This window comes from Excalfactoria chinensis, chromosome 1 (assembly GCF_039878825.1).
Source record: "Excalfactoria chinensis isolate bCotChi1 chromosome 1, bCotChi1.hap2, whole genome shotgun sequence".
NCBI classification, from domain to species: domain Eukaryota; kingdom Metazoa; phylum Chordata; class Aves; order Galliformes; family Phasianidae; genus Excalfactoria; species Excalfactoria chinensis.
Window position 1 is genome coordinate 167652884 of NC_092825.1, and position 22047 is coordinate 167674930.

General features: G+C 40.1%; 1 protein-coding gene across 11 annotated transcripts in view; it reads right to left on the minus strand.

Annotated features, from left to right (window-relative positions):
* Positions 1–6343: 6343 nt before the first annotated feature.
* ZMYM2 (zinc finger MYM-type containing 2) overlaps positions 6344–22047 on the minus strand; it is a 95633-nt gene continuing 79929 nt past the window's right edge. For 10 of the 11 annotated variants that reach the window (XM_072326580.1, XM_072326574.1, XM_072326581.1 and 7 more), the window contains 8 exons: positions 19959–20066; positions 18213–18307; positions 17421–17589; positions 16333–16484; positions 12820–12934; positions 11418–11669; positions 10921–11041; positions 6938–8109 (listed from right to left, as the gene is read on the minus strand). In XM_072326580.1, coding sequence (XP_072182681.1) covers positions 7917–8109; positions 10921–11041; positions 11418–11669; positions 12820–12934; positions 16333–16484; positions 17421–17589; positions 18213–18307; positions 19959–20066 — 1205 coding nt within the window. In that variant the 3' untranslated portion in view covers positions 6938–7916. Of the gene's footprint in view, positions 8110–10920; positions 11042–11417; positions 11670–12819; positions 12935–16332; positions 16485–17420; positions 17590–18212; positions 18308–19958; positions 20067–22047 lie in introns of all 11 variants that reach the window. The other variant, XM_072326572.1, reaches the window with a different exon arrangement.

A 22047-nucleotide genomic window follows, 5' to 3' on the forward strand; every position in this document is an offset into this window, starting at 1 on the left:
CATTGAGCTGTGCCCCAAAGCTCCCTGAGACCAACATCACCGCTTTGATTTTCTGCAGCCACCTTTGGGCTTTCCAGCACCTACCAGCAGTGGGTGACACCGCTGCCATGAGATGTCTGCAAAGAGTAGAATACGAGTAGCATTTTTGTATTAAAGAAATATTGGCTTATGTTGGGGGCAAGTATCATTATGAGGCAAAATACTTAGTGTTAAAAGAATATTACCCATTAAAAGGAAAAGTTACTTGTCTCCAAGCATGTTATGTGTGCTCACTAATGAATGTGAGCCGATGGGAAATGCTGATCGTATGGCAATTTCCTATTGTGCCTTTTGCTGGATTCATGTATGTAGTCACCATAAGCACCATTCGTAACTAGCATATGAGTAGAATCATGGCAGGAACAGGCTGGTATTTCCTATCTGGCCAAATAAGCAAAGGCAATTTGAGGAATTTGCACTGCAGTTCAAATAAGAGCTCCCTCCTTTTCCCCTGTGGGAAACTTTCTTTTGCCAGGTTTCCAGTACTCTCAATCAAACATCTGGTAACCTACAGAAGGGGTCTGTTTCCTACTCCCTGTGTTCACACTTCTTACTAGAAAGGCTCTCTTGCACTATTGCCACCAGCAGAGGTAAGGATTAGCCCTTCCATGCTTAGGGTTACGAGATTGGGAGGCAGGTGCATGATGCAGAACTTGGCCCCAGAAGGAGCTGCTCAGTGTTGGCCATGCTTGTGGCACATGTCAAACTCCAGAAATCACAAAGGTTATTTGGTTCTTGCATAATTTAAGGCAGCCGCATCGCAGGTGTTTCTCCTGAAGAGGAGATGTGGGGAGTCTGCGTGGACTGGAGGGGTGCACAACATCTCCACAGATGTGCAGGAGCCATAGCTGTAGTTGCAAGTGAGCTCAACAAACTTTGGCCCTTGAGGCAGACAAAGCAGCTCAGGTTCTCCATCTGGAAGTCTTGCCACGTTTGGCCAGAAATAATGCCAAGAACTGTAACTATTTCTAATATGGTCTCCTGTCTGATGCTCCTTGCTATGACCACACAGGCCTCCTTCTGAGCAAAGCAGTCTCAGTGAGACTTTCCCAGCAAATGAGCATGCATACATGTCTGCCCTTGGGTGATATCTCACGGTGATATTTATCACAGAATCATATAATCATTTGGGTTGCAAGGGGCTCTTGAAGGCCACCCCGTATCATGAGCAGGGACACCTACAGCTCCATCAGGTGCTCAAAACCCCATCCAGCCTGACCTTGAGTGCCTCCAGAGATGGTGAACCCAACACCGCTCTGGCAACCTGTGCCAGTGCCTCACCGCCCTTATTATAAAATATTTTTCTTTACGCCCAGTCTAAATCTCTCCTCTTAGTTTGAGCCCATTTCCCTCTGTCCTATCACAGCAGGTCCTGCTAAAGTCAGAATCCCTTCATCACCTGGTGCATTCGTAGGAACTTAGGGTTTCTCTTTTGACCAAATGCAGCTGCTCATGGACTGAAAATGACTGAAAAGATCAATTTCATGTGCTTGATCTCCCTTTCTGTACCAAAGAAAGTTTTTTTATTCTTAGATATTAAGCACAATGCTGATGATAGCATTGAGTTCTCTTTAATTTGACCCAGTTATTTGGGTATCCTGAGATGGGCTCTTTCTTTCTACCCTAGCCAGTTTTTGTCATCTTAATGACAGACAGAGAAAACAGACCTTTCACAAAGTCCAAACCAAGACTTGTTGTAGTCTGCACTGACACAATCTCAGTGTGTGGGGCTGGTGGGGCTACCACTGCATTGTCCTTGTGAATGCAGACCTTTTTCAGCAAGTCGTCCATTAATGAGAAGGAACAAACAGATGGGAGCAGCCAAACACAAGAGTGAACCTATGAGTGGGTTGGAGGGGCTTTTCCAAGAGCCAGGATGGTTCTCCATGGCCAGCAGCAGCCCCAGGCCTCCTCCAGCAGAACAAATGCAGCCCATGTCAGCCCTGAGCATGCTGCCAGCACCAGGAAATCTCTTTTTCTCCTGACAATTCCTTTCTCAGAAGAGACAGTAATGTGCAGCACTGCCCTGTTAATTCAGAAGTTGTTTTTAAGCATTTTGTATGACTAGTTGTATTTTCAGGATGCCTGTTGTGGTGTTTCCAAATCCACCTATTTACAGCCTTTGTTTCTCAACAGGACAAAGCCGTAGATATTAAGAAAACAATTATTTCTTTTCTCTGCATTATAGAATCACAGGCTTGGGGAGAATGGAGCCTTTTGCAAACATAACATTAAATTATGTCTTATTGAAGGATAAGGAAGAGGTAGAATTATCATTAGAGCTCCTTCTCTGTCCATGCTTCATTCATAGGATCACAGAATGACTTAGGTTGGAACCTTAAAGATCACCTAGTCTCAAACCCCTGCCATTGGCAGGGCTGCCATCCACCAGACCAGGCTGCCCAGGCCCCTGTCCAACCTGTCCTTGAATGCCTCTGGGGATGGAACATCCACGAATTCTCTGCTCAACCTGCTCCAGTGCCTCACCACTGGGTAAAGATTTTCCTCCAAACATCTAACCTAAATTTCTCCTCTTTTAGTTTAAAGCCATTCCCCTTGTCCTGTCACTACTAGACCATGTAAGAAGTCCATCCTCCTGCCTTCCCAGAAGGTCACAGTTAGGTCTCCACATAGCTCTCCCTTCTTTAAGATGAACAAGCTCAACTCCCTCAATCTTCCTTCACAGGAAAGTTGTTCCAGCCCTTTGATGATCTTTGTGGCCTCCTCTGGACCTGCTCCAATAGCTCCACATCCTTCGTGTGATGGGGGCCCCAGGTCTGGATGCAGTACTCCAAATGGGACCTCATGGGGGCAGAGCAGAGTGGAACAGTCACCTCCCTCTCCCTGTTCCCATCCCTCCTTTGATGTAGCCCAGGATACTGTTGGCCTTCTAGGCTGCAAAGCACACTCCTGACTCATATGCCAGAACTCCCAGGTCCTTCACCACAGGGCTGCTCTCCAAGAGTTCTTCTCCCAGTCTGTAACACATATTTGGGATTATCCCAAATACTTGACTTTGCTGATCCTCATTAAGCTCTCATGGGCCACTTCTCAAGCCTGTCCAGGTCCCCCTGGACAGCATCCCTTCCTTCTGTGGTGTCAACTGCACCACTCATCTTGGTGTCATCAGCAAACTTTCAGATGGTGCACTCAATCCCACTGTCAATGTCGTTGATAAAGATGTTGGAAGAGCACTGGTCCCAAGATGATCCCCTGGGGCACAACACTCATCACTGGCCCCCACCTGGACATAAAGTCATTGACCACAACTCCCTGGCTGCAAACATCCAACTAATACTTTATCCACTGAACAGTCCAGCTTTTGAACCCACCTCTCTCCAATTTAGAGATAAGAATGTGGTGCAGAACCACATCAAACGCCTTGCAGAAGTCCAGGTAGATGACATCCTTCGTCCACTGCTGCTGTCACTCCATCACAGAAGGCCACCAGGTTGGTCAGGAACAATCTGCCCTTGGTGAGGCCGTGGTGGCATTCTCAGATCACTTCTTTATCTCACATGTACTTTAACATCTCTCCCAGGAGGACCTGCTCATCGTACTCCATCCTGCTTTCAATAGAAAGAACATGGATTTAACTGCCTTTTCCATCAGCAACAGACTGAAACAGGACAGTGAGCATTACAACAAGGAGGAACTTCATATACTAAAACAAAGTCTGCTAAAAAGGAAGAGCAGTGTATGTTCACTACCACTCATGTCTTTGATCTTCCATCCCAAAGACACCTCTGATGTTCTTTTTGTGATTGTCAGCTCTATGGGACACATCTCCTGTTTTCCCACCTATTTACAGCCTTTGTTTCTCAACAGGACAAAGCCGTAGATATTAAGAAAACAATTATTTCTTTTCTCTGCATTATAGAATCACAGACTCACACAGTGAGCATTTGAAAGGCAATTAACATTGTAATTACTCTACAACCACAAATTTCTTTTCAGTAATTTATGCTTAGTTCAGTAATTATGACACATAAGCTGCATCTTTCTCATTTGCCAAAAATAACTGTACATTTATTTAAATGAAGAAAACCCACAAATGACTTTTTGTAAGAATGCACATTTTTCACACCAGGCTGTGAAAATTCTGTGTATTTTTCTCACTGCTGTCTTCTCATTTCCCCAGTATCTTGACGCTATGACTTTACCTGTGAGTTATTCAACATCAGAGCTCCAACTGAGGAGATGCAGAGCACTTTCCAGGTGCATTTCTCAGCCACGTTGCCCCTTCATGCTTCCCTCTCAATGTGGAAAGCGAAGGTGAGATTCAGATACACACCACTAGCTTGGTAGCTCTGTGCAGGGCAGGACATGGCACATTTTTCTGTACAGCATTTTGTCAGGTAACACTTTACTCTGACCTGACTCTAGTCCAGCTGCTGACAGTTCTCATAATAAATATATATTTGTTCTAGTTATTATAACATTTAATGCCGTTTTGCTTTTCTTCTTCCAGAAAGAAGGCTTTTTATTGTATTCTGCATTATTGTTCCAATTTAGGTATTACAGGTATACATACAGCCTTGACTCATTTTTGACTACAGTACTTCAGTAGTTTACATTTGGTTGAATCATACAATGCCCGTGAAAAACATTATTGCTGGTGATGGAATAGCTCCATCTTCTGGAATAAAACTTTTCTTGTCAGCTATCTTCACGTTTCCAATTTGGATCCATATTTCAAAATTACTTTAAGTTATAACTTAAATATTCCATGATGGAAAGTGAGTCCTGGGTAGAAAATGTGAGGATTTCACAGTAATAGTATGATTTCTGATAAAATTTGGGAATTATTCATTATTCTCTAACAATACTGAAAATGTACATCCATTGTTCAGTATACCACACTAAACAATTTAGGTTCTGTTTAACCAGTCAACACACACATTTAACTTTAGTTCTGATCCAGGGTACTTTAAGTTTCACATTAAAAATATGTCATTTTACAGAAGTGCATAGGGAGAGATGCTCCCCGGGAGTTGGTGCTGGGGCCTGTCCTGTTCAATGTCTTTACTGATGACCTCAGTGAGGGCACTGAGTGCACTGTCAGTAAGTTTGTAGATGACACCAAGTTGGCAGGAAGTGTGGATCTCCCTGGGGGTAGGAAGGCCCTACAGAGGGATCTGGACAGGCTGGACAGCTGGGCTGAGGCCAATGGAATGAAGTTCAACAATATCAAGTGTCGGGTCCTGCACTTTGGCCACAACAACAGTAGGCAATCCTACAGGCGTAGGCCAGAGTCACTGGAAGACTGTGCAGAGGATCTAGAGGTATTGGCCAGCGCTCAGCTGAATGTGAGCCAGCAGTGTGCCCAGCTGGCCAAGATGGCCAACAGCATCCTGGCTTGTATCGGCAATAGTGCAGCCAGCAGGAGCAGGGAGGGGGATCCGTCCCTCTGTACTCAGTTCTGGTGGGGCTGCACCTTGAGTACTGTGTTCCGTAGAGGCGGCTCAGGGAAAACCTACTGCTCTCTACAGTTATCTAAAGGGAGGTTGCAGTGAGAGTTGATCTCTTCTCCCATGTAACTAGTGATAGGACCAGAGGGAACGGCCTCAAGTTGTGCCAGGGGAGATTCAGGTGGGATGTCAGGAAGTACTTCTCAGAAAGAGTGGTGAGGTGCTGGCACAGGATGCCCAGGTGGAGTCACTGACCCTGAAGGTGTTCAAGAGACATTCCGATGTTGTACTAAAGGACGTGGTTTAGTGGGGGATAGTGGTAATAGGTGGATAGTTGGACTGGATGATCTTTTCCAACCTTAGTGATTCTGTGATTGAATCTCATGCTGAAGTACTTTGAATCTGAACTATGGAGAATACAAGTGATCCTCTTTTTTCATAGCATTTCAATGAAAGATTAAAAGAAATATTTCACATTAAGCACAATGCATTTTAAGCAGGTAAATGGTTGCTGTACTTAAAACTTAACTTATGGTCAAGTCAGGTGGTCAGCTGGAGTGGGCAGAACAAAATGGTGATAATGATTCCTTATTTAACTTCTTCCGTGTTACGTGGACACATTCTATGGCTGTTGCTTCAAAAAAAAACAAACCACACCAAAAAACACCCTTAAGTTCTTAAGCACTCACAAAGGGAAGAGTACTGAAGTTAGAACTGACCTACCGAGTGTTTCCTCTGCTATTTCTTGATTCCATGGGAAGGATGGAGCCACCAGAAAGAAACAAAAAATAAAAGATGTACACCTCCATCTACTTTAGAAATACTGGTGTATCTAAAGTCAATACATATCCATGGACAGACAAGAATAATAAAAATTTAAATGAACTTGCTTTACAAAACAAAGCAACCGAAGCTTTATTTCTCTGTATAGAAAGATGAGTCTCCAAGTGCATTCTTCTTAAGCTAATGAAAACGAAAGTCATGCAGCCTTTGCAAGAAATGAGCCCTAAGGCGGTATGTGCGTATATATATATATACACACACACGTACACACATACACATATGCATATATATATACACATACATACACAGAAAATTTCCCCCTTTAATAAATGATTCTTCTCAACATACTTGAAGTCAGTTAAGAAACCAAAACTAATGACTACTTTATAGGAGAATATTTTACCACATTTTTTTTTTCCAGAACAATAGCAAAATCATTGCATGAGCCACCACATTGCTCGCATCAGTTAAACAAAAGCAAGGAACAAAACTTGAGCAGACCTGGAAATCAGGCTCCTTATGCAGAATAAGCACAATGAAAGGATACAGAACACACGAAAGGCATTTTCTTCAAAAGTTTACCAGCGTTCTGCAACATGGCGTGTCATATGGCTTTTGTATGGAGGCATTAGTTAAAAGAATTTCCCCGCCCACTGTCAAGTACTGACTGTATTTAAGGACAGCAATGCAAGAACAAACAAGTTCAAATTCAGTATACCATATTACTTTATGTAATACAGCATCAAAATTCATTTCGCTAAGGCTACAAAGGACAGATTTACAGTGATATGAGGTACCAGCATTTATGGTCAGAAAAGTAAAGACAGAAAAGAATTATACAGCATCGTCATCAGACATTTTCCTCTTTTTTTCCCCACTTTTTCCTTTGATTTTTTTTTTCTTTTGTCTCCCTTTTATAAACAAAATACATGTCATGATGATCACATGCTTTAAGCTTATGTTCATTTATTTATATATGTATATATATATTATTTGTAGGGGGCAATTGAGAGAGAGTCACAAATAAGGAAAGGACACTAAGGTTTTAATAAGGGCAACAAAAAAAAGAATGTTTTCACCAGAATAAATTCACATTACAGTACACCAATATTGACAGCATTCTCTTTCGTCTATTTTTGGTACAGAAGATGGAATCTCTCTACATAACCTTATAAGGCTTCAGTAACTAAAAAGTAAAAAACCTATTAGTTTACAATTTATTTAAAAATTCTCAAAGACACAGCAAGTTCTAAACTTTAGTAGTGCTACCCATACACAACCATTCGGTTTAAGGACCCATTAAAAGAGAGTGTCCTTTCAAGGGAGCTTGCAACAGCAGAGTTGTGCAATATGGATGTCTCTTACTACGAGAAAAAAAATTACACATGGCACATTCTCATTCGTATTTTGCAATGTAAAAAGTTACAAACATACCTAGTCAAATAAATAATAAAAAAAAAAAGAATCTGAAATGTGTTTGTTATGTATCCTAGCATCACTACGCAGAATAATGGAAACTTTCACTCACAGACTATTTACATGTTAATACCCAGGTGAGGGTACACAATGCTACAAAACTCATAAAACAAAGGGTAAACTTGAAATGTTCTCCATAATAAAAGTCTAGCAGCATGACTCTATCTAATGCTGTTTGTTTTCTTGACTGTTTTTTGGAAGTTTGTTTTAATCTATGTCTTCATCCAGTTCATAATTGTCTTTTTCATAAATATCTTTTACTAAAAGAACCCGTACGAGCATGTTTTCCAAAGTGTTGCGGTCCAGTGAGGTGGAAGTGTACCAGACAGAACTATCTGAGGAGACAGAGCATTCTGGCTGCAAATAGAACACGTCCGTCCTCTGATTCAGATTCTGTGGGCTACAATGGAGAAAAATAAGGGGCATTAGGATAACAGTTTTACACGATGAATGAATACATTAATATTTCTGACATTCTCTGTTAATAAAACTCTACTTTTACCTTGGCCTGCTACAAAATGAAGATTACTGTGGAGAAAGGCTATTTTGTTCATAGAGCTGTGCAGCCAGCATGTTCAGGACAGCCCAAAGCAGATGCCTAGGACTGAGCAAGGGTATATGAGACTGCAGGCTCTTCCAGTTTTGCAAAACTTTGCAACTCTAGGACTTGCTAAAACAGAAGAGACTGGGCTTTCCTTGAAAACCAAGGATGGTAGCTCTGAGGTGCATGGAAGTGCACCAAGAAACTAAACTCCTCCCTCCTCCTATTTATTTGAAGAGCTGGTCACTAAGTCTTAAAATACCTTAACTCTTGACCTGTTATATCTCGCAGTTCATACGCTTGCTCGATCCAACTGAAGCATATCTTCTAACCCCACCAGCAAATTCTTTTATTTTGCCCATTCAGGCAAGGAAATATTTTTCAGTCCTGCACACACAGGTACTCAGTCGTGCTGCCTCTTCCATGAATACTGTGGACTTTGGAAATCAACTGCACATCACGTTGCTTTGGTAAAACTATCAAGGTCATCTTCCCAGACTGGCTGATAAAATTACAGGTGTTGCTTTTCACCCATTTGGGTAAATTTTGGTTTCTTCTGCTCTTACATAAGTCAGATTGTCAGATTAGAAGCCACAATGTGACGTTTTTATTATATTCTAATAATTAAACTATATTCAGTTTCTTCCTACATGTTGGACAACCCAGTATTTTTATAGGAACAAGCAATGGTGTATTGCATATGGCTGCGAATGAGAGGACTCACACATTTCAGCTGCAATTGTCCACTGGTTGGCTCGTGTATTTCAAACAGCTGGCATTACCTCAAGCTTTACAATAGTTCACATACAATACATTTTAAAGTATTAAATGCTTTAACAAGATTATTTCAAAGATGCAAAGTACAAATAGTAGAAGTGGAACCAGGAGAAACAGCCTGCTGCTCTACGCAGCACTAGTGACCAGCATCTGTAGGAAAGCAGGACTAGCTGACAAACCTGAATTTTAATAACTTCAAGGTAAAAATCAACTTAACTGCACTATGTTTCAAACACTAACAGCGTTCAAAATAGAAATTAATTTAAGGTAAGCTTAAGTTATGGCAAATAGTGGTACACATTTTGATATACTGGCTAAACACAGCCCTGTGATCAGCAAAAATATGCAGCTGTGCTTTCCATTTTGATACAGGAACTTAAGAACAGGTTTCAAGATTTCTGAATAAAATTATCAAAAATCATTAGTTTCACAAAAACAAGGTCAAATCTCCCCACTATTTTTACATTTTTGTCGCCCTTTTTTATGTTATAAAAGTTTTGCTACTTATATACATCGATTACATATATTATGTGCAGCCCAAGACAATTCCTCTTCACTCAAAGTGACTCAGGGAAACCAAAAGGTTGGACACTCATGGTCTACACCATTCTTCACTTTTGAGAGTAAGATATTACTTCCCAACACAGGTTGGATCTCATACTTCATCTGATCTACTGTGCTGCATACACAACATAATTTTTCTTCTCTTGCATCACTTGCCTGTATTCTACGCAGTGGCTGCTCCAATTTAAGAAGAACATTTCCCATGAAATCCTGTTCTCAAACGCTTCCAAAACACTTAGCTGCTAAATTAATTTTTTGCAAGATCTTCCTAAATTTTCTTTTTAATGTATCAATAGATTGTTAATGTATTATTAATTAATTCAGAGATTAATGTAGTTAATCTCTGAACCGATAGGAAGGAAACAAGCTATTTCTAAAATGCAGAGTTAACGATGATTATGTTTTTCCTTCTGCACAATACTTGTAGAAATGTTGTCAAATCAGGTACCTCAAAAGTATCTACCTTTCCAATTTGTGACAACTTAACATGAAGCAAATCTTTTCCATAGAATCAGAGAATCATTAAGGTTGGAAAAGGCTTCTAAGATCACCCAAATCCAACCATCCACCAGCCACTAATACTGCCCTCTAGACCATGACCCCTAAGTACTACATCTACCCTTTCCTTAAAGACCTCCATGGACAGTGATGCCACCACCTGCCTGGGCAGCCTGTCCCAATGCCTCACCACCGTTTCTGAGAAAGAAAATGCTTCTAATACCCAACTCGAACCTGCCCTGGTGCAACTTACATCTCCTGTTCTATCACTGTTTCCAAGGGGAAGAGACCAACCCCCACCTTGCCACAACCTCCTTTCAGGCAGCTGTAGTGAGTGATAAGGTCTCCCCTGAGCCTCCTCTTCTCCAGACTGAACTGTCCCCACTCCCTCAGCCACTCTCCATAAGACCTGTGCTCCAGACCCTTCACAGCTTCATTGCCATTCTCTGGACATGTTCCAGAGACCAAATTTTCTCAACAAAACTCTTACTGAAGAGACATAGATGTCACAAACAACATTCCAGTAGCAAAATCTACCAGGTTCCTTGTTGCTAATTCTTAATTGGTAATTCTCTGCAGAATGCTTGGGAATTTTGTGTAAGAAATCATTCCCAGATGAAGCCCTTGACACTACTCTGCCTGCTTCCACACTTTGTGCAGGTGTTGTCCAGTTACAAGACTGGAGATTTCAGTGCTTTCATTTAAATATATTTCTAAGAAGAATTCAATATATTCCCTTTGCTTGCGCATATTTAATGCGTTGTCAAAACATTTCCCTTTTGTACCAGGTCTTCCCTAGGACTCCTCCTTTTCACCCCATATCATACATACCTTTTAGACAGATAGCACTCAAACAGTTTCACAGGGCATCTAGTTGGATCAGACGTGTTTTCAATTTGTTCAAATACTGGTTCATCATCTTCATGTTTCCTTTTTCCAGTAGTAATTTTATCTTTAAGAAGAGAACCAACAACATCTAAGCCACAACAAAGTTATTTCACATTTTTCAGTAAACACCCCAGAGCAGACTGACTAAAATCCAACCTAAGTACTGCAACACAGTTGTCACGCCTACATTTATCTATGCACTGAAAACGTAACCCACATCAGCGTCTCAGCACGTAGCATGGAGACCAGTGGGCTGAAAGGGATCATTTAATGCAGTGACACTGTATTCCCAACAACACAATCCCATTAAAGACCCAAGAGCCAAGAACTGAACTTTACGCAACAGCAGACCTCTGGCTCCTGGCAAGCTGCCCAGATGTCCCTCAGATGAGTGAAACGTGGATGTTCCTGCAATACTTATTTTGGAACTGTCATAGTACCTTCACTATCAGCTCTGCACAGGGAAGACACCTGATATCGAAGACAAGCTTTGCTTTCCATTGTTAGAGGATTTTTTTTCCACTGTCTGAAAACAGTGCCAAAAGAAAGTCTTAAGTGCTGCTCCACTGTTTTCAGACCAAAATACTTGGTGTTAAAGTAGAACAGAGTATTCAGAAGAGCAACTGGCGAATGTGATCCCAGCTGTTTAATCCTCCATAGATAATCCTCTTCAACTCGGGAGAATATTGATCCTGCAGAAAAAGGTATCAGAAAAAGTATAATGGATTAGCCCATAAATTGTCCGGGTGTAATAATAATAATAATAATAATAATAATAATAATAATAATAATAATAATAATAATAATAATAATAATAATAATAATAATAATAATGAAGTTTCTGTTTGCTGTACAATTTAGTAAAATGTTCATGACAGAAGCCTCTCACAAGCATATTTAATTAAATGCCTATAACCCTAAAACCACCCTGTGAAGACACAGGAACCCACATTTTCAGGAAAGAACAAACAATATGCAATTTCACACAGAACGTATTTCTTACATGCAATCCCCTCGTATTATAACATAAAAGCAAATGTTCAAGGGCCAATCCCTTAGTCCCTTCACAAAAAGCATATTTTTGAGTTTTCTTTATTCTGCTCAGGCAAGGTCTCTGCATAGATACACCTTCTTTCTTACTGCTCACAGATATCTCACTTGGAAAGAACTTCCAGGCCATGTGGATGCCCATAAACAGAGCTCTCCTAGGCTATGCAGATAAAAAGACAATGTCAAGTAAAGAGAAGAAGGGCTGGTAAGTAGGAGCCCTCACTCACAAGAAGTTTATGACAGAGATGGAAGAATGGATTCTGTAGTTTAGAGCCAAAATGGATCTGCTGGGAAAAATTTTCTAGTATAACACACTTCTGTTTTCTCTATGAACTGACAACACTCCTGAGCAAAACGTTCCAAGCAGACAGTTCTCCCAGTCCAAGTAAGACTTAATATGTAACTCATTGGTCCAGCATTTGCCTGGCTCATTCCCAATTTGAGATTCACTTGAGCAAAAATAAACTCAGCTCAGGTAAAAACAAGTCAAAAACCAGCCAATTTTGCTGGTTTTCTCTCCTCTTGAAGACCAGTAGTCCATTTCAAATAAACAGATTGTGGCAAAAACAACTCTTGTTATGTGGATTACCATGAAACAAGATAATGTTTATAAGTACAGTCTTAATTGAACTCCTGTATGAAATCTTCATGATGTTTAATCAATTAATATCAATACATATATCAATATGTATTGATATACATATCAGTACAAAATCTTTCTACATAGCTGCATGCTTAAGAAAATATAGCTATTAGGAGATGAAAAACATACATGACCAAAAAGCAAATTACCATCTGGAAGTATGCTTGGTTGCCAACTTCTAAGGATTTTATTTAATTCTTGTTCAAACGTCTGGTAGGTTGGATCAATAAATATGTTGTCTTTTCGATTACTTCCATATAAATACTACAGAAAAAAAGTGACAGACAACATTTAAACATCAGATTAGAACGAATTCTGTGCATTGCTTTTCAGCACAATACTACTAAAAACAGTATTTGAAAATACAACAAAATCCTGCTACACACTGGAAAAGCTTTTAACTACAATGCTGTACATTTCTAACTAGATGTGAATCATAGATTAATTACAACTTAACAATTCTCTCTATAATGTTCTTGTATCTGACACTGTATCAGTGAAGAAGGAGTCATTTAATTATATACATGTATATTAATTTATCTTTTCCTACAGCTGGGTCATCAAAGAAAAGAAACATGCAGCAAGAAAACACCATTTATATGTGAAGTCTGGTATATAACAAATGCATCTTCAACAAGCCTGAAGAAAAAACCCAGCCCCATATATTTGTGGTAATGATATCCAGCAGTGCAAGAAAAACAATAGGTTGATGTGAGGCACCTGCCTACTGTGCAGTTTATTAATCCTCACCCTCTTGACCTTACAAACAAACTTTTCTGCACCAGGAATTAACGGCTGAGGGCAACGCTACTATTTGATGTTATCCTCTATGGAGACATTTCTAAGAAATGGAGGATTGGCTTCTTAACATTTCCACTTCAGTGTTATCTCTGAGTGGACAAGCCTGCTAGTGAGCACAATAAAAGTGACAGACACAAGGAAATGTGCTCAGTTCTGGAAATGGCATCTATTTCTGTCCACGTACTTGAAATAACATCACATAGCGCTCATTTTTACTTGAGTGGTTCAGCACATCTTGATTTTCCTATCTTTGTGTTTAGTTTTAAAAGGAGGAAAATTAATTAACACATTTCCAAGAAGTTTCCAGCACATCTTCAATCGAATGGAGAGCAGGCAGTACAGCTAACAGCACATTCAAATGCCCGATAAACCCTACTGGCCTGAATTTTCCCAAATCACCCTCATTATTAGACTCATTATTAAATTATGCACTCTTGTTTCATTAGCATTTTGCTGAGCATATGAGGCAGAGAATGAGGGATGAAGGAAAAGGTGAGCAGCTGAAGAGGCTTCAATTCCCCCTCTCCCAGTGCACCCAGACCAATTTTCTTCCACTGCTGCAGACACTACAGACTATCCCCCTCAATGCCATGAGCAAAAACCAGCCTATGCTGGGACAAAGAAGGAAGGCCACTATGCAGCAGGGCTGCTTAGGCAGGCTAATGCCTTGCTCTAGAGGAACCCTTTCCACTCAATGCTCACCTCATCATGCAACAACCTTTATTTTAGGCATGATATTTTTCAAGAATAGTACTCTGGGTTTACAAAAAACATTACTGAACCAATTCTGTCTGCAAGCAGAACAATTTCAGCTTCAGATGAACCTGAACTGAACATGGCTACTGGTTTCATTCAGGGACTATTCTGCTTTAAAAAAGTTTTCCACGTGTTTCATTTAAGAAAAGCAATTCTTGTGCAAAGTCAGAAAGGCAGCTTAGGGCTCAAACAACTCCTGAGCACTTTCACTGGGCTCTAAACCATGGCACAAGCAGGAGGAAACACCCCAGCTTGAGCCAGGGCTTCAGCACTGAGAGTGAGTGCAGTCACTGATGGAGGAGAGAGCTCTTTTTCAAATCTGCATCTGCCACATTCTATTCCTTTGGTGTATTACTCTTAAGTCAGATATCACTGGTCCTGGCAATATCTGATCTTCTCTGAGCCCCTTCTGAGTTAAACAGCGCCAACACCCTTCATAGAGCAACAGGTGATTTATCCCATTTTTGGGAGTACCTACGTGGGGTCTTTCAGATGGAAAGAAGGGGTAGGAAAATATTGGAAGGCAATGGAGTTTTGTTGCATGTTGCAAGAATTACATCACATTCAGTGTACCCACAGCTTGTTTCAATCTCTTTCCAAAGCCTTTAGCACACAGGAGTTGGCTGCAACCCTTGACAGATCACATGCTTACGTGTTTTGCTCCTCTTGCCCCCGTGAAATACAAACTCATCAGAACAGGGAAAATCTTCCTACCAGCCTGAATGCCAGGGGCACAAGTGGGACATCAACAGGCAATGAGATGAGGCCAATAACACCACCTGAATTAAATACTGGACACTAAATATAAGCAATATTTAAAATAACACAAGTTCTTCCCTTAGTGTTTCAGTGCTGTATGTGTGTGTTAAGGGTCCTGATATTTGCGTAGTAGCACACACACTGGTTCTGATGAAGTGAAAAGTCAAATTTTATGCACCATTAGTTTTCACAATAGACAAAATACACAACATCAAAGGCATGAAGAAAAAAGTGAAAAGAAAAAACACTGCTATTGGTTAAGTTCTACTTTCTAGACACAGTGCTCTCTCTCTGTTTATCAGCTCAATAAGACTGTTTTCAGTTCAACAGAAAGGTACAGAGACAGTAGATCATGCGAATGCAGTGGCAGAAGCTAGCTGAATTGAAACATGCTTTGTAGCAATACTGACTAAAATACCAATGGCTGCTCGCTTCTCAAATTTCAACCATGTCCCACATATCAGTGGGACACAATATCAGCTAACTCCTTAATTTTGTATATTCTTCATACAGAAAAGTTATTGGAGGTACTATTTCTTTTTTCAAAAAGACTTTCATTAAAAGCAGAACAGCAGTTTGTGAACATTTGGCTTTCCACATCCCATGCATCTTTTTGTCCTTCAAATTAAACAAAATTTTCCATTTCTCAGCTCTGAATATGGTTTATTTTATCTACGATTTGCCTTATGAACCAAAAATTAAAACATCCTCTGCTTAAAAGATAAACTAAAGTGTTTTTTTTTAAATATCTAACGTTACTGCTTTCACATGCATCTAAACTGACTCCTTTTGGCTTTGAAATATGATAGAATTGCAATTTGAGGGAGCTGGCGAATGGAAGGCAACAATTACAGCACAGTTTCCTATGTTCTGGAAAACTGTCCCCGTTCTCAGTAAAATAAGACTCTCAAAACAATGCTTTAAATAGCTTGTTTCCACTACCTGCTAAGTAACAGAGTTAGTAAAACCTTCACATCTCATTCCTCATTTCATTCTTCTCTTACATTGAGCCATCTTCAGCAATCAGAGTGAAACACAGCATGGAAAGCATCATTACAGACTACAGTTTCCTTGCTTTAACCCAATGAGAAGCTTAAAACTGTAACAGCATACCAGCCTACATTTGAGTTTTCAAAACAGGCCTGTAGACTCGTTTACTATACAGACACACTTCTACAATGTGATTTCTATAGCAGCCTCTCTGAGTTTCAGACCATAGCAATTATATTTACAATATCTCCTAGCCTCCTCTCATCAAACAAATTCACGTTATCTCCATTCTCCCACTGAAAAAGATTAGAGCCAAATCAGCAGCTCCACTTCCCATCTCTACAGCCTCTACTAACCTCCTGAATCCCAAGACACAGATAATAGATGCTGTCAGGTGCATAGTTCTCTCCATTAGGCCTTCGAATTTCATTGACAAAATGGGCCAACCCATAGTTTAACTCAGCTGAAGTATGTGATAATAGATCTTCCTTTAATTTCACAGACTTTGCTGTAAAATAAAGACAAAAATGCTACATTATAAAACAGTATTATTACATGATGGGGGTGGGATGGGGTATTTTTTGGACTGGAGTGGGAGAAACTAGTTTGACATCCTCTACACTAACCAATGAATGAATTGAAATGTATCTAATAAGAAGATCAAATGTTAGGTCTGCATTAAAATAAACAAGACTACCAGAGTAAACTCTAATTAACCAAACGCAGTATCACGCACTGAAGAACTCAGGGTCATGCACAGCTGAGGATGACGCAGAGACAGGCAGTAGCCCAAGAAACTGAAGGGAATGGAGTGGCAGAGGAAGACCTTCAGGAGAAACAGCAGCATCCAGAGATCCAACAGCATAACACAATGGTGCTAAGACACATGTGGGAGCTGAAGAAGAGCAAGAGCAGCAGCAGTCCTTCTTTTTCCCCTTAATGTAAATAACTCTACATACAGAGGAGCTCTGCAGAAAGAATAGCAACATCCCACAGGAGTGGATGCCACACTATTGCCAGATCTCCAAAGCCACGTAATGCCAAACTATGATGAAGATCTCTTCATCCTACAAAGAGTAGGATGCCTCTCCCTCACAATTTAGAAGAAGCCCAGAAAAAGTGCAAACTCTGAGAAGAGTCAGAATACAAGGAAAATCAGGGTTCAAACAAACAAAAAAAATCAAAACACTCATGAGAAGTCAGAAGAGCTAGAAAATGTTTGTCCTGGCTTGTGCTAGACATAAAAGTCTCAGTGCACTGAGTAGAGAACATTCTTTTATGAAAAAAATAAAGTGTGGCACCTCTGTGGTAAAATAATCCTTGTTATTGTAGGAACACCAGGGAAGAACGAAAACTACTAGAAATTCCAGCTTAAAATCAGGCAAGATCAACAATTCTCACTACCAAATAAAAAAATGGATGCCGGATTTTTGGAAATACATACTTGATTTCAGTTCCTCTAATTCTGGAAGCTCTTTGTCTAAATGCTGAGACTTCACCCAGTGTTTCCATGCATTCACACCATATGTGTATTTGAATGGAAAACTACACTCTGAGTTTTCAGAGCTATCATCGTGTGATTGGTACTCCGACACTGCTCTCCTCTTCACTCCCTGTCATTGAAACAAAGCAACATTAAGGCACACTCACTAAGGTTTAGTATCAGCTTTGTGTCCTGCACCGGAAACTCTATATTTCCTGTTAGTTTTTCTTTTAAATGAAAGAATTTGGCTAATTTGTTTGCAATGTCTAAACTAAGATTTTTGACTAAAATTTTAGAGAAATTACAATCAAATTAAAAGGAACTTTTAAGGTCATTTTATACAGCAGGTGCTATAGCTCCATTATAAGCTACAGTGATACCAACATTCTGCTATTTCACTAGGAAAAGAAATCGAGAGTTTTGTTCCATGTAGAGTGTAGAAAAGAATAACTGAGAGCGCAGGAAGTATATAAAATACAGAGGGTAAAACACATGGCAACAGTTCTACCACTGCCAGTCCTCTATAGCAAAAATGGGATCAGAATTTAGAAACTGCGCTCCTATTAAAGCCAGCAGTTAACTGCAGCAGACACAGGACTTAATTATTTTAAGTATATCAATTTACAACAAGGAAGATTGGAAACCAGGTATTGGTAAGCAACTGAACATTGCAGAGCAATAAGAGAGCTACAAAAAAAAACAGACATTTTTTGCCCACTTAAAATTTGTGATGCTTTTATAACACGATGTTACCTTCTTTTTGGGACGAGGCCTTGGCTGCTCCTCATATTCTTCCCCAAAAACAGGAGGCAATAAAAACTCATTTTCTGTATCAAGCTCTTCAGTTGCTGAAAATACATTAAAATAAAAAACTTATTTTTACACTCCTTTTGAATAATACCGGTTTGAAAAAACAATGAATTATATCAGTGAGTATTAATGTAAAGATTCTACACAAAAGCACATACATGAAACATCAATGACAACTGGATTCTGGCAAGAGGGAATAAATGTATTTGTATCTCGAAGGTAAGGCAAAACCATCAGAGTGCTTTTTCTATGTATGTTGCAAAGAACGCAGTGTTGAACATTTCCAAAAACCATCTCACATCACTAAGTCAGCATTTCTTGCCCCAGATCCTTACACAACTATTCCTGCCTGGGAATACACAGCAACTGTTCCTGTCTAAACATCTTGGAGCATCAACTCTTTCAGATAAGCTGTTTTTAGTCCGTATTTACAAAGGCACTTACCAGCCTGTGACAGATGTTATATTTACATAGATAAACAGATAAATATTATTTTGATATCATGCCACTGAATATTTCAGGCTTAGGACAAAGGACTATTACGTCAGACAACCAAGCAGAATGAGGAGATTTAATTCTACAAGTTCTAAATTTATTTACTTTACTGAAGATGCTTTATCTCTCATGTAACTATCAATGACTTCACTAAAAACAACACTCTTCTGAAGATCATCCCAATTTCACCACCTTGCTACTCAAGACATCATTCAAACTATTACCAAGTTTAATCATAAGGAGGAAAACTGGTCCAGATAAAACAGAACATAAATGCAATGATTTAAGAACTTTACCCCAGACTAAATACTAGCCTTCCTTTCGCTATCTAACATGAGAAGCACTTAACACAACTCTCATAGAATCACAGAACAGCTTGGGTTGGAAGAGACCTAAAACATTTAGTTCCAAATCCCCACCACAGGAAGGGTTGCCAATCACTACCATCAGGCCAGGGCCCCATCCAGTCTGGCCTTAAATATTTCCAGGGATGAGGCATCCAAAACTTCTCAGCATCTCACCACTCTCTCAGCAAAAAACTTCCTCCTTTAGTTAAAAATCATTCCCTCTTGTCCTATATCTATCTAAAAACAAGTTCATTTTCTCCCTGCTCATAAGCTCCCTTTATGTACTGGAAGGCCACAACCTATTATAAACTAATATCGTTTACTATTCCACTTCAATTTCTTCCTTTTTTTCCCCCCTTCTCATATACCAAGCCTTGCTTATAAGGAGAATTAAAGAATACATGTACCGTATCTTGCTAGTAAAATTCCCCAGAGCAATGTCAATCCTTTTTCATAATCCCAAGAGACAACATTCAAATTAGACACGCAGCAAACTGAGCAACTCAGTCTGAGCAAGAAGCGTGGTTATCTACAGCACAAGGAGACTTTCAACAGCAAATACAGAAGCTAGCCAGGGAAGGTATGAGTTATCCACCCAAGAGAAGCTATGTCAAGGGAGGTTCTAACCACCCGAGGGTTTTTTTGGATCTCAGATTGATTAGGATATGGTGAAAGGCAACAAAGTCTATTTGCCTGCATTATGTAGATAGTAGCAGAAAAATGCAGTCAACAAGGGTCTCAAAGCAGGGATTTTCATGATATTTCAAATATTACCTCTTTCAAATACGTCATATAATGTCTATTCCATAATATTTCACAATGTTTATTAAAATGACAAAAAAAATACCTCTTGGAAAGTCTATTTCAATATCGAGCTCTGGTTCATATGGAACATCTGGCAAGCTTGTCTGTGCCTCTGTTTCTGAATTTAGTAGATTGGACTCAGCTATCACACCTGTAAATAAAATTAAATTAAATTAAAAAGGAAAAATTCATGTACTTTAACTAATATGGATTAGCAAAAAACAGGCAGATATATAGAGCGCTATAATCTTAGTGGTACTAAAACTGCTTTTTCTGCTCATCCCCATCCTTGGTTTTGTCATTCTTAGGATATCAGATTTACCTCTTCAATCTGATTTCCCTAAAAGAAAAAAGTTACTAGCTCATCTCTCCTTCACTATGATGAATTTCAGTGTACAGAAAATCAAATACCAGATAATCTGAATCACATCAACTCATCACAGAATACAAATTAGCTTGAAAAATGTAGATATTTTTCTATGTGATTTTGCCAGCAACAGAATGGACTTTTAAACCTGTGAAACAGATCCTACAAAAGCAAACAAGGAAGGCAGGCTGACAGAAAACAAAAGCTTGACCTCTTTACAACTTCTGGCAAGGATAGATTTCCTCAGTTTTCTGAAAAAAAAGCAGGCTCTGATCCCATACATCTACTCAATCAGCTATCTGTATGTAGCAAAAGAGAGCAAGGAATTACAAGTGAGAACACAGAATCACACACAGATTGGTTGAGGTTGGAAGGGACCTCTGAAAGCAAAGCTCTGCCTACAGTTGTCTGGCTTTGTTGCCAAAGGGTTGCCAAAGATGCTGTAAGGCAGAGTTTGCTCTGCATTTCAGTCTTTCACAGGATCACAATGTCACAGAATGGCTGAGGTTGGCAGTGACTTCCCGTGCCCAGGACCACGTCCAGTTGGGCTTTGGACGATCCCCAAGAAGACCCCACAGCCTCTGTGCAGCCTGTGCCAATACTCCATCACTTGTGCAGCACAGCAGTGCTCCTGGTGTTCAGAGGGAACTTCCCGTGCTCCAGTGTGTGTCCACTGCCTCCTGTCCTGGCACTGGGCACCACCTGAAGAGCCTGGTTCCACTCTCTTGTCACTCCAGCTATTTCTGGACACTGATGGGATCCCCCTGAGCCTCCTCCAGGCTGAGCAGTTCCAGCTCGCTCAGCACCTCCTTATGGGAGAGATGTTCCAGCTTCTGCAGCATCTTGGTGGCCTTCTGATGGACTCTTTCCAGCATGTCCATGTCAGTCTTGTACTGGTGGCCCAGGACTGGATACAGTATGTCAAAACCTTGCAGTGCTACCAGAAACATCAAGGTTTTGTGAAGGCACTGGCAATTTTTGCAGCCCTGCTGACCTCCTATATAGTGGGCCCAAGTCTGAAGTTTGCGTTGTTTATCAATGTCCACTGAAACATCTGTTTAAAGAGCTTGAAAATAAACTTCACTACAATCACAGAAAAATCTTTAAGTCTGATTTATTGAAGAGAAGGCAAATTCTCCTGAGAAGATGCAGAAGAACTTTGACAATGCTGACAAGCAGAGTTAGGAAAGAGGGACAAAGAGATGTATGCATTGCAAAAACAGTATTACAGGATATGCAAGATTTTTTTTATCTTTGGCTGTTAAACTATCCTAGAGAGAGAGTTCTCTCTTTTTAGGCGAGCTGCTAGAATTAGAGAACTATTCCAACATCACAACCTCAGTGATGTATCAGCTGATGTATTACTATCTTAAAGGGGATGACAAATGTATATGAGGATTAATCAAGAGCCAGAGCAGCATTAAGTAATCCGGTTTTGTTGACCACAGTTCCACTTGTGGAATACATATTCCTCTATGTTTTAGCAGCCCACGTGCAAAGTAAAACGTGCCTTTGTATTACCACAAAGAGGCTAGGTCCCTTTTGTGCTCAGAGAAAGCTATGCTTACAGCATTGAGACTCAGTATGGAAAACATCCCCCCTAAAGTTTTGGCTGAGTTTCTGGAAGGAAGAGTGGTCTGGTTATGGCTTACATTGAGTTACACTGAGGAGAAAATGTGTGACAAGCAAGGAGTACATTGCTGTTTTTAAAAGAAAACTATGGGTAGAGCACATCAAAGTCACACAGCAGACTCCATAAAGTTTT